The 14,035-nt window shown below is 46.0% G+C and overlaps 1 protein-coding gene across 1 annotated transcript in view; it reads right to left on the bottom strand.

Annotated features, from left to right (window-relative positions):
* Positions 1–14,035, bottom strand: part of LOC147136696 (activin receptor type-1-like) — a 28,370-nt gene that overhangs the window by 13,449 nt on the left and 886 nt on the right. The window contains exons 2-3 of the mRNA XM_086051567.1: positions 725–798; positions 64–312 (exon numbers count right to left, since the gene is read on the bottom strand). Of these exons, the coding sequence (XP_085907693.1) occupies positions 64–312; positions 725–791 (316 nt within the window). The 5' untranslated portion in view covers positions 792–798. The remainder of the gene's footprint in view (positions 1–63; positions 313–724; positions 799–14,035) is intronic.

Below are 14,035 nucleotides of genomic sequence, written 5' to 3'. Positions count from 1 at the left end.
TTTTGCAGATTTTAAAAGCGCTCTAATAACCGCCGATCAATCCGATCAAAGTTCACAGCTCACCTTTAACATGCTGCTGTAGAGAGACGTTCATGTTGCAAAGATCTCCGTAGCAGCACTCCATCACCAGCTCGGGGGTCGGCGGCGTGGCGCACTTTCCTTCTTGATTACCCACAATGCATCCCTTCTCAAGCTCCCAAGTCCCGTTGAGTAAGGAAAGGGACGTGAAGCAGCGCGGGCCCGAGCACCGGTCGCCCCCGCTGCACGACGACCCGTCGCACAAGCATTCAAAGCGCCTGCCGTCGCCCTCGACTGTACGGACGACATTTGACATTTGATCGCGTTTCATTGGTGTGGACAGAAAAAAAAAAAAAACACTGTTTTCACTGCAATGGAAATGTGCGCACCACTGCAGTTGTCGAAAATAACTGCGAGACAGCGGATTAGACAGACCGAGGAGGGTGCGGAGATGGGGGGTGGGGGGTGGGGGGGGACGTGGTTGAATGATCAGCCTGTGCGTGCAAGCTGCTCGAGGGGCACTCAGACAGACACGGAGGCTGAGACTGGGTGTTTTGACTGAAAACCGAGCATCTATAGTTAGCCGGGGAGCTAAATTCAAGGAGATAATGCCTGTTAATCCTCGCAGAAGCAACCCACCCCCCCACCCCCCCCCCCCCCGGCACCATTAAAACTGATGTGAAAAGAGGCGAGGGGACGTCCTTACCTTCCAAGTTAGTGCAGGGAGGCACCAATATGATCAAAATCAAAAGAAACATCTGGCCAGTTGTCATTTTAGACCTGCAGGGGGGAAAAGGCGGTAGGGGGACAAAGAAAAAAAACAAAAACACAATCTTTAGTAATGATGTCCAAAACACACAACATTGGCACATGTGAACATTTTCAGGCATTTTTCGAAGGCCGCCCATAGGGAGAAAGTGAAAACCGCGACAGATACCTTCATGGTGTTGTCAACTAGACCGCCATTTTGCAGCGGGACACACATTTGTGTTTTCAGCAAGAGAGTCAAAACCAAGTTTAAAAAATGTAAAATGGGACTCGTGTCTTGCTGTTGTCCTGGCAACAAGGAATGAGTGGCAAGCAATGGGGAGACTGGTGCTCGCTTATTGGCTGCCTGGGTCGGTGCATGGGTGTGCGTGTTGGTGTGTGTGTGTGTGTCGGAGGGACGAGCTGCTTGGCACTGGGGGGCGGGCGGTGTGGGGGGCGGGCAGACAGACGTGAGAGGAGGAGGAGGCGAGCGCTGTGGGGAGAATTAGCGTGGGTGCCCAAATAGTGTCCTCTTTGGAGGGCTGCAGACTGTCTAATCCTTCAATATTTAATGCGGCTGTTGTAACGTCCACAGACGGCGGGCGGACACTTGTTTTGTTTCCCCTTCCACTCCACGTCACTACCTTTTCTAGAAAAACACCATAGCTTGAAACGCGTCAACTTCACCGTTAGCTTTCAACAATGCGCACTACCACTCCCCCCCCCCCCCCGCCCCCCACCTCCACCCCCGCACTCCGACTGCTCCAAGCCTTTGCAGCAGTCCCCCAGACATAAATGATTAACGACGTAATGTTAACATTAGCTTACCAACAGTGTTTGTGTGGGCCACTCGCGCAGGCCACATGCTGCTCCTTTAATCAGAGTACAAAACAGGGATAATCGGCCTGAGCGCGGGAGAAGGGGAGGGGGCGGGAGTCCTCAATGGGAGGTGTAAAGCGAGGTATAGCCAGGGGGCAGCCGGGGGACAGCGGGTCAGAGGAGGGGCAGAGAATCGGGGCCAGTGTTGGCGGCCACCACGCGGGGGAAGTGGGACAAAAGAGATGTCTAGTGTCAGTGCCCGGGAAGGGGGGGGGGGGGGCAGAGTGGGAAGAGGGACACGTTCCTGGCGGCAGATGGACAGCCGGTCGGCGGTGGTGTCTAAAGATTAGGGATGGACCGATATGCTTTTTTTCAGGGCCGATAGCGATTATCGGTAGTCGAGGAGGCCGATAACTGATATCTGGAGCCGATATTAATTTTCAGTAAAAAGGGACATATTGGCATAAAAAAAAAAAAAAAAATCACTCTTAACATTGTTGAGATATCTTTAAGCATATGTTTATTTAACATTTTTTTCAGATTTGCATATTTTTTTTCCATTATTATTACAATAAATTATTGACAATATATATCCTTGTTATCAAATTCTAACAAAAAGTTCAGGGAGAACCCAGCAAGTCTTTAAAAGTTCAATGAAAATTTAAAACAATAGCTCCATATAGTTTTCGACAGTAAATGAAGTCCTCCACAATTTCAAAATGACAGAAATGTTCAGCTTTCACATGTCTTTGTTTTGATTTCAACACAGTTTGAAATTGATTTATTATCGGCCATCGGATCGCTAAAAAAAGGCCGATGCCGATATTTGTCAAAACGCTGAATACCGGCACCGATAATCTGCCTGGACGATCCTGATCCTGCAATGATATCAAACAATATCTTGAATATTTCCAAGTTTTGGTAACATGGTGAAACAACAAATTCATTGTGGCTGTCCTGCTGCCTGACACTGCCAGTAAAAGCTGCATTTTTTTTTTTTTTTTTTTTTCAAACGCCTTCTCTGGCAGCATGCTGTAACAAGGCGGGCCGCCGCCGGTGTGTGAGGGTATTCCACAATGCGGGACAGGGGTGTGAAATTTCACACTCCACACTGTCTGGCAAGTATTTTGTATGGCACTCCGGGCGATTGCATAGGCAGGATTTGCAGTGTGTGTGTTCCGAGTGACAAAATTGCGATATTCTGCACCCAAGTGTCAAAATTGGGATATGTGTTCGAAGAAAAAAAACAAACCATGGAATCAGGCTTCTAGGAAATACGGATAAAAAGCTGAAATATCTTGGATGAACCTGTAATGATACAGTCTCAAAACCAAAATTCACGACACTCAAACAATACTGTGACGCCTTTAAAATGGCAGAACATGACACACCCCTTTCAACTCCAGGAAATAATATTATCTTGAATTTGGGGGAGAAAATCTTTTGTTTAAGAGCGTGTGCATATGTGTCATTATCTAAGTTGTTTATTTTCTTTACCCTCTCCAAGATATTTTTTTCCAATTGAGTCGTGCTGGTTGTAGGAAAACGTTTTACATTATTTCTATCTATCATTATTTTTTTTAAAAAGGCATTTGAACTGAGGTGTGTAGACTATATAGTTTTCTACTATAAATAAAGTCCTCCAACATTTCAAAATGACAGAAATGTTCAAATTTCACTCATCGTTGTTTTGATTTCAAACAAAAACGAAAAGGGCCGAGTGTTCCCAGGGTCAGTAGAATCTCTCAACGTTTTTTGAATGAATATTTTCCTTGAAGATAACAGTTGTTTTTTTTTTAATATCGGCCATCAGATTAATGGAAAAAGGCCAATGCCGATATACACTCAATATCGGAGCCGATAATCGGCCCGGCCGATAAGCGGTCTGTCCCTAGTGTTGATGTGCGAACATCCTTTTCTTCTTGCTAAGTTCTATACAAAAAGAACAGGTCGCGAAATTCCTGAATTAATATTAGGGCAATATTCGCGTGAGCCGGCTGGCACATACCACTCATGGTCAGCAAATACCAACGCGCCTCGCTCACAGTCGCGACATCTATAACTCGCCTCACTCAGGCTAACTGAACAAAGCCCCGCAGGCGTCCTTTAACGGCCTCGATTAGTAAACGACAATTTTTTGCTGCGCTTTTTGGTCCATGTTTACAGATGGAAAAAAAAAAAAAAAAAAAAAAAACGTCAACGCAGCATTGAGAATGAGATCAATCCTTCTCTCGATGCATCGTCTTTTGTAAAAGGCCTGTCGTTCAAAGCGTGCCAACGAGTGACTATTCGAGCTCACATCGGGATTGTTTATATTTATGCCACTCATCCTGAATTAGTAGCAAAAATAAACACCACACACATGGAGCAGAGCTATCCGGTAACCTACTTCATCCAGTTATCGGGTTGATATTTTAACACAGCCTGGCGATTCGAAGGAAAGAACCCCCCCACCCCCCCCGGTGTGGCGTACACAGAAGTGACACGGAGCCACGGGTGTGCTCTCATATCCTTGTCACACTTGCCATCTTCTCTCCTATCTGCTCGTCTTTTATCGTGGCGAGGCAGCACGCCGTAAGCAGAAACCTACACAAGTACTAAGCGGTGACTGGAAATGTCAATGTAAAACGGAAGTGATGACAACAAATCAAGGACTTGGACCCTATGGACGCAATTCTGATTTAACGCCTGGATCTGACTTTCTGACTTGTACAATTTCCATTAAGACTGGGCAATGAATTGATGAATATCTTTTTAAAAAAAGGATTCTAATCATGATATCCAATTCTCTGCTGTTTTTTTTTTTTTTTTTTTTTTGCATATGCACTGACTGCGCAGTTCAAGAAACAACACATTGGGGTACAGATTGAGTCGAGCACATACCGAAGCAGCGGTAGTGCTGTAGACGTGGCCCGACGCGAACAGCTGAACACACACTTTTACTGTCAGTGTGTTAAGTATATTTGGTCTGACTCCTGTTGAGCGCTTGCAGGAGGAACACGAAGGCGTTTGAGCATCAACGTTCCGACTGAACGGCTCCATTTTTCATAGGGAGGCCCGAGTGATCCCGCATCAAGGGGGACGGCAACTTCTGAAGCCACCTGTACATCAGAAGGAATTGAGAAGATTTGGAAAAGACCCTTGGAAAACGATCAGCGCACACCTGCTCGCATTTAATGAGGCGTTTTGGAGTATTTTGTCGTCGCCTCAGTCTCAGACGGAGATTTTACAAAGACTGGATTTTGCAGGGTCTCTATTTACAAGACTACAACTAGATTCTTCGGGCATTCCACCCCACCCCCATGCTAATTTTTCCATACTCGAGAGTTCCTTATTTCCAGTTAAAAACAGCTAAAATTACCACCTTACATTAAACCATCGAGATGACTTCTGACTTTCAGTTTTTAGAAAATTGTTGGGTGTAAGCCCAGCATTATACGGTCGAGCGGCCAAGTGGTTTGATTGAAACACATTCTGCTATATATAATAAAGGGAAAACACTCCAGTGGAGAGGCATTCATCAGCTGTGATGATTTCATAAACTCAATTCTTTCACGCTTCTTTCATCTTTCAGGGCGATACGTTGAAAAAGAAATAGCTGGTTATGTTATTCCAGTGGGGAAGATGGAGGAAATGACAAGGCGCACCATGTCTGACGAGCAATGGTGTTGCAGTGAGGTTGAGGAGGGAGTGAAGTAGGGAGGCAGAGAGGGGGGGGGGGGGGGGGTGGATTGGACGCCCTGCAGGAGCTGCTGAGTCATCATGCTGGCAAAAAAAAAAAAATCGAGGGGAGACGGGAGGCGCAATCTGCGTCTGAGCTGGCAACCTGGCACAGTTACCATGGCACAAAAAGCCTGGCCGGCGAGGAAACTGCGGCAAACTGCAGCGACGGCCATCCAAGAGGCGGCCAGAAACTGGACCGACGGGTCCACTGAAGGCGTCATCCAGACACGACCAACCATAAAAAGGACATGAACACCCGAGTCCGCGACAACGGCGAGAAGATAACAAATTACCCGCGTTATCCCAAGACATCGGGCCAAGCTATTTAAGACTGCCCTTCCGGGCGGCGCCATCTAGGTCACCTCTCGTCTCGAGCGCATGTGGATACTGTTGTGGCGCTTTGCTTTTTTGGCTCAGGGGGGCCCGCGGTACGGTATAATGAGAACTCAGCAGTCCTGCGAGGTCACGGCTTCGCAAGGCCGCGCGGGAAGAGCCGCTCGGCCGCGATGCGGCAAACAGGCCGAGGGGTCTTGACGGCGAGGCTGTCGGGATTGGCTTACGAGAGGCCCCCCCCCCCCCATCGCCCGGCCGCCGTGGAAATAACCTCGCGGACGATATGAGAATCCACAGCAGAACAATCTGTTCCATCGCACTCGTCAAGCTGCTCCTTGTCCGCGTTTTTTAAAGCAATTTTCCCATCGGTAAATTGAAATGATTTGGACCAGCGTCAATCTGTCGCCGTGATTAAAGGTTGATTAACTGAACAAGCAACATTCTTCAAACTGGGTGAAATAGCTAAGGACCAATGCTGGGTTATTTATTGCACATTGGGTGTCAAGAATTTGAATTCCAACAACGGAAAGCAAATATTTGCGGGACTGCGGACACACTTTCCATACGGGAAAGTTTAAAAAATAAAATAGAAAAAGATTGGTGCGCTATCCTGAAGGGCAAAGTATCGTAAAACAGCGAAATGTTAGGCCTGTAATTCATATCTTTGTTGTTGTAATCCTTTAAACGGACCAAAAATACAGATATTGCAGTCATCGTTTTAAAAAGTTAAATATCAGACGATCTGAATTTTTCCCTGCCAAATATAAGAATTCACCTAAAAAAAAAAAAATCCTTATTGAGCCCTAATCGTGAGCTTTCATTTCAGTCAGCGGCACAATTACTTGAGGATAAGTATTAGTGACCCTATCTTGGCTAATGACAACGTTGACCCTCCGCTGTGTTTGTGTGTGTGTGTGTGTGTGTGTGTGAGAGGCATGGCCAAGGAAGTTAAAGAAAAGCTCATTAACCTTTGGAAAGTCACCTCCCTGGACGAGGGCCTCATCAAACAGGGGATGAAAGGGCTACTTCAGCAGGCCCCTGGAAAAGCTTTTGGAACAAGCCCGGTCGAGTCGAGGCCTTACAGTATCTTAGCAGCTGCCTCGTTTTTTGCGACGTGCGGAATGTCATCATATGAGTTTTGCACCCGGCGAAAGCAACCCAAAACGCTACGGTAAACCTGAGCAAAGCCTCTGCACAAGGTTGTTTTTTTTTGGGGGGGGGGGGGGTTGGTTCTCACGCAGATGCAATACAGCTGCGTGACGCGCGAAGCCGTTTGAGACGGATCGAAAAGGTTATACGGTGCGGTGATTAAGGCGCCGTTAGCGAGTGGTCTCCGGCGATGGTCGCCATGGCAGTTCGACTTTTCACACAGTCATCAAAACATTTTCAACCGCCAATCCAAACACGCTCTTTACGGCCCTTCGCAAGCTTTGCCAGCGCAGGAATGCACAAACACTCCAAAAGAGCATCTCGCGGAGCAGCTCCCTGGCCTGGAGCGTCGCTCTTCCCAAAAGCAAACCGTGCCTTGATTTGTTTCCCTCTGCAACCTTTTTGCCAAAGCGTCTCCTTGTCAAAGAGGCAAACAAGAAGGGAGGGACCGGAGAGCTGTGAGAGCCGAGGGGAGCGACGAGCCTGCGCGGTGCGGAAAGACTCGCCAGAGCAGGCGGCGGGACTTCTGTGGCCATCTTTCCTGCGTGAGCGCCTCGCCAACCCCTTGACCGGCGCGTTGATAATCAGCCACTCGGGCAAACAAGTGTGCGGCAAAACAATAAAAGTGTCAACGGCGCAACACTGAGCATCGCATCCCGGAGCCAAGTCGGAGTCGGCTTTTACGGCCCGCAGTTCCCAAGACTTTCAAAGCTGAAAGCCCACTCGGTCATTGTCCCTCCAGAGGTACTACAGCTTGTCGCAACATCTAAAGGTTTTATGGCTTATATTTACTTTGAGCCTCGACCCTTGACTTTCACATGCCGGCAACGCACCGAGTAGACTGCGGCGCAACGGTTAGGGTTGCTTCGTCGGAGTTCAAGTCAATCGGCTGAATCGCCAGCAAGAGCTGACTTCAAGCTCGGTTTTTGGTAACGTGGGAATGTCTAGCACAGGAGGACTTTGAAATGTAATCTGAGATGCAAATGAATCCCCCGTTGGTCTGAAATATAGGAAATAGACTTTGAAATACTGTAACTGTAGCGTCGAGCGAGATGGACAAAATTCAAGACACTGAAAAAGCTTTTCTTAGTGTCCTGATACGAAGAGAAGAGAGAACGAATGTCTTCCACTTCCGGGTCAGAGCTTTCAGTGTATTTTTTCCCCCCTCGTCAGTGAAATGTGCGTCCACTAGAGGGCAGACTATGCCTGTGAGAACAATACTGCAGGGAGGGAACACACATGAAAAAGAGCACTCCGGTGTTGTGCGGGCAGAGCAAGGCAGTCTTGCTTTTTAAAAGAACCCAACACAACACGTCAGACGGGAATTGACCCGGTCAGGGAGGGACGGACAAAAACCTATCTCCGTCCTTTTCTAAGGGTTCTCGCAAATCGTCCGACTGTCCACAAAATGGGCGTCCGTCCGCGGGTATGATGTTGCACTCACCAACCTTTAAACTTCAGTTCAATGGTCCGCTCATTGTTTTCCAAAGTAAACGTTTGCAAATTTTGATTAAACAAATGATGATAATTCGGTTCGGAGGCCGAAATCAGAGGATTTGGACAATTTGAAGCCCAACAATGCCTCTGGACAATTACTCGATTATTAGGATAGTTGTCACTTTGATCATTACTAAGTTGCCGATTCATCTTGACACCTCTATATTCTACAATTGCCCTTTTTATATCGCACTGCGACAAATATGGTAATATCCCACAGCACTATTCCAAATCGTGAAAATTCCCAGAATTTTGCAACCCGACTTAGGGTTCACCCTGGACTGGTCTTCAGCCAATCGCAGGCCGATGCCTCCCCGACTCATAACTTATCGAATCAGTGAACTGATCTAATAAGCAAACTGAAGCGCTTTAATCCTCCGGCCTGTAAATGCAATCGGGGGAATCGAGCAACCGGACAAAGACGAACACGCGTCACTTAAAAGCTGAGCAACAGTACAAGCGCAGTGAAGCGAGTGAACGGCTGGTACAATGCGTATTCCAGACTGTCTCCGGCGCAGACGAGAGGAGCCAAAGGCACTGCAGATCCATGTTGGAGTGCTTCTGAGCAGACAGTCTCCTCTCATCCCCCTTCCCCCTCGTCTCCGCTGCTCTTCATCCACATTTAAAAACACAGAAAAAGAGGCGATCAATAAGCCCGCGCGGAGCCACCAGCAGAGAAGAGGGACAGATAGTCAAACAAGACTAGACCGGGGAGGAAGACTCTCTTTATCTCCCCCCCACCCCCCTCCTTTCAACTTTCATTTTCAAGATTGCGGCACTACGAGTTCCAGACAGCTCATCGTGATGAAATATGTTTGGGCTAAAATTATACCGAAAAAAAAAAAAAGGGGGATTTTGGACGTAAAAATAACACTGCAGACAGAAGGCTTTTGAGGAAAAAAAAAAAAAAAAAAAAGGGAGAGAGAGAAAAGCTGGACGCTGAGGCCAATTCAGGCCACATGCTGTGTTCCTATGCTCCTCATCTAATGCCAGCCGGCACCGATGTGAAGTAAACTTTCTGCAAAGTCAGCACATCGGCGCATAAACAAACACGCACAGAATGTAAATACATGCGTAGTCATACATAGCAGCCAGCCAGACACATGTGAGGCTCGAAATAAAAAAAAAAAAAAAAAGCTGTTGTATCAGAGGGCTCTTTCTTATCCTACACGCAGGCAAGCCACCCCCTCTTCAACTTCCTCCACCGACATGGAAGAGTGATGAGCTCCAGACTCTTGCTCAGACTTGACGTCTATCTTGGTCTCATAGCTGCGGTACTCTTCTTAATGACAGACTCTGTAACCTGATTCCACACACGCACGTGCACATACGGTACGTGCACACGCACTAATGGGGCGAAAAAAAGTTCATTTTAGCATTTTGACCAATGCGCACGACGAGAAAAAATTGGCCTCACAAATGGGGGAAGACAAGAGCGCGTACACACACGTGCACGCACCCCGCAGACAGGCAAACCTCCAAACACAAACACAGATAGGGAGGCACACAACGGCATGCACACACAAGCTAATGGGGTGAAAGAAGAGAAATGACTCACACAAACAAGTGTCCAAACCGTAAAGGTGGGCCCCACAAACATACAAATACAATAGTGCACACACACACACGCACACACACACGCACACACACACGCACCTACATGCAGACCGACAGAAACACACACTAATGGGGTTAAAGAATAGAGATCACCCACTAAAGACAAATGTCCACAATAAAGGTGGGACCCAAAAACACACACGCACACACACATACAGATGCACACACACACGCACTATTTATTTTGATTTAAACTTCTGAAGCTGCTTCAGGTTCAACAATGTCAATTACAGGTTATTCATACTATGGCAACTTATGACGATTATTTTCATATGAGCATAAACTATGATTTTTTTCCCCTTTACCCCATTAATTGGTTATGATTCAGTTATTGGTTTGTTCCGTAACATGTCAAAAAATAGGGGAAAACGTTGATCATTGTTTTTCAAAGTACAAGCAGATGTTGACAATTATAGTCAGTCTTCTTCCATGGAGGACGACAGAAATCCGATACTATTTTTACCTCTCGAGAGGCTGAAATCGGAGCATTTGGACAATTACACATGAAACAATAGCTCGAAACGATTAATTGAACACCAAAATGGTTTTCGGCTAATTTGACAATTAATCAGTCGTCAATTAATTGTCACACCTCTATCACCCATAGAAAGATGTCCACAATGAAGGTGGGCCACACAAATATGGAAAACAAGAACAGACGTACACACACACACACACAAATAATAATGGGGTGAAAGAATGGGGATCACCCACAGAAAGAAAAACATCCACACAATAAATGTGGGCCACACAAACACGGAGAGAGCACACACACGCGCGCGTGCGCCAACCCCCACCACTCTCGGGTTTCTGGATCCAGCCACTTCCCCTCACTAGCATATTGTTCCTAGCTGACGCTGCGGACTACTTCCGACAATGAAATGACTCTGCACACCAAATAATTGCTATCATAGCCCTGAACCCAAACTCCGCCTCAAATGGTATGTTCACGTTTGGCCATGATACATGACGTTACATGACGTAACATTAAACGCTACGGACCCAAAAACAAAAAACAAAAAAAAAAACACAGCTGTAAACTAGCACACGATTTAGACCGGCAGTCAACTTGACACCAAAACGAAGCTTCTTCGCAACGAGATATCCGCGAAAACAACCTGTCTTCTATTGTCTGGGGACCTGTCAGACTAGTCAGTATCCCGGCCCAGCCAGTCAGACGTCCTGTTATCTGACTAGCATCGGCTCACGCTCGACGATGCGATGCGAGCCGGGCACGCCGAGCCCAGACAACAACCAGCAGACAATGAAGTTGTTGTCTCCAGATCATCGGCAAACAAAAATAAAGTCACGGGCTGCTTTGCATGGGCGGATCAGGAGGCGGAATGATGGTGGTGATGGTGGTGCAGATCTTTTTTTTTTTTTTTTTGCCCTTTATCCCCAAAACAAAATGCTGAGTTAATTGCAAACAATGGCGATATTTTGAGGGAGCGCGCAAGGGGATGGTGAGATGAAGGCCACCAGGTCGAGACGCTATTTGTACATCTGTTTTTTTGTTGCTGTTATTTTCTTATACACTTTATCTACGCGGTGCGAATTTGCATATAAACTGGAAACGTGACTGTTTAAGATCCTATCCTGCTCTCTCCCTCTCTGTATCTTGGATAAATATTTTTAAAAAGACACCTGGAGGGTTAGGACCTCTGGCCGTTTGATCCCTTTGAAAGTCAAAGCTCTGCATGCCTTGCTTGGGGCAACCACTATTCCACTTGGAAACGGAATGACGGGAAGCAGCAAAACCACGACACATTGAAATCATCAGCCCGAATAAGGCGCTAACAAACAACACGGGTAGGTTGGAACGAGGATCTCTTGTATTTCTTTCTTTGTCTCAGTTAGGGAGACACATTTAGAGAGACCGAGGACAGGGAGAAACTGACCGCTGCAGCAAAGTGGAGATTGTGAGGTGTAAAACCGCATCGTTCAGAGCTAACTGACTGCAAAAGGGTCAAGTGTGGCGTTTTACTACGTGCTGTTGCCAGACACAAATAGAGGAGCAACATTTTGCGTTGAGTGTTCTTATCATGTCTCATCAGTCGGTCTCCACAACAAAATCTGACAAGAAGCGCTAGCCACTCGCTGTGGAATTACCAGAAAAGACAGCTAGCCTAGCTTCTTCTGTTTCTACTTCTACACTACTTCGCGTTGTCCGGCAGTCTGGATGCCAGTCTGGATTTTGTTTGGTTTGGGGTCCGTCAACAACAATTTTAAAAGGTTGAGATGAGATGGGGAAAAAAAAATGTGCTGTGAACGTACGCCGCTCAAGCTAACGTTACATCAGATTTATCCTCAAATGTTACAAGGACGCGATAAACAAATCGGCTAAATCATTGAGTGACCGCCTGCATCGTGTCAGCTCGGCAAACTTCAAACTCCGACCGGTCAGGTGCTAGAAATTTCTCGAAAAAAAACAAAACAATAAACAGCAACTAGCGCCGTGCCAAGTGGAAACCAATCTCACAACTCAAGCCAAACTGATTACTGATTACATTTTGTCCCTCAAGTATAGCTACACCTGACGATATTGAGCTCGAGTGTCTCATCCACATTGTTTGGCAAAGGCTTAAAACACTACATCAGATGTGTAATCAAGTACGAACACAATCAAGTAATCCCCAGACATACTTGATTAATGTGTTTGTCTGGCGGGGGGGATGGGAGCCCTGTGCCTAGGGAGGAGGGGGGGGGGGGCGCAACGCAATGATGCTAGCAGTCGACTGGAGCACTTGGGTGTGAGCCGTTCGCACGTCTTTTAATCAGCACAATTATCTGGGAACGGTTGCAGTGAGAATCAACGCCTCCTTCCTAATGAAGTCATCGTCGGCAAGTCTACGTGCCGATCCAGGATTCCTCAAACTTTATCAGCGAAGGATTCAAATCCGGTTCCTTCCCATTCAGTGACAGCAAGAATGTGAGGATGAATAGTCTGGTTTTTTTTATGCGCCCTGTCATTGCCGGGCTACCAGGTCATGGGTGCAGTCTCGCAAAGTTACCTGCGATAGGCTCCAATAATTCCCCTGAACAGGATTAACAGTAAAGAAAATGTGTGATTAGATTTAATGTTGGGCGATAACCAACAATTGTTTTAATAATCAAATAATCTGTCAATTAGCTTTTTGATTAATCAATGAATTGGATAAAAAAAATGAGCTTTACAGTTCCATCCATTTATTCAAAACATTATTTCAAATTGGTGTTGCAAAAAAAAAAAAATAAAAATCTTGGATTATGATTTGTTTACTGGTTTGGTCGGTAAAATGTCAGAAAATAGAGTGGGTGGTCTGCTTTCATGGAGGTCTACAGAAATCAGAGAATATTTACTGTTCAGAGTCCGAAATTTTAGACAATGTCTTAAATTGATTAATTGAATAGTATTAGTTTCCAATTTGCTAATTGATTGGTGGTTAATTGATCATTTGATTAGTAGTGCGATGTCCATATTGGGCGACCAATGTTACAAAAACAATACTCCTTAACCAATAAGGACTTACTATCAGCTCTTAATTTTCTTAGAAAATTATCAATTTGGGGATTTTTTTCTTTAAGAATTACGATTATTTTAGTTATGATGATTGATTAACTGGCCACCAGTCCACGGTGTATATCCTGCCTGGCTCAACTGTGACCTAATGAAGACTAGCGCAATAGAAAATGGATGGATGACCATAACTGCAAGATACAATGTACATACTCACCCCACTTCCACATGTGCTAGTATTCAAGTTGCTTTTTTGTGTATTCATGTGCACCAGTTTTCTGAAGGCTTTCCTTACTGTGCTCCCCTTTCAGGAGTTTAGTCTGGGGCTGTTTTTTTTTTTTCCTCCCCCTTCCTCATGTTTATCTTTTGATCTGAAAAAAACGGGGCACTGTAAAAGGCGACCCGCGGGCTCGCGTTCTGTTGGTCATTGTTTTTGTAAGTCTCCTGAACAGGTTGTGTCTGTTCCATTTCATATGCTGATTCTACTAAACAAATGATCAAAATCATTCAAAACATTTTGGGCATAAATTTGGGAACTGCAGTTCTAGTCCCAAAGTTCAAGATGCACATTTGAAATCCGGTTCCTTGCCAAGCGGCTATATCGTGATTTGACATATCCTCAGTTGGGGAACCCCT

Source organism: Filicampus tigris, chromosome 14 (assembly GCF_054856515.1).
Source record: "Filicampus tigris isolate MCC_2025a chromosome 14, RoL_Ftig_1.0, whole genome shotgun sequence".
NCBI lineage: Eukaryota > Metazoa > Chordata > Actinopteri > Syngnathiformes > Syngnathidae > Filicampus > Filicampus tigris.
The sequence above is the reverse complement of the archived record's forward strand: the minus strand, read 5'-3'. Positions and strand labels throughout refer to the sequence as shown.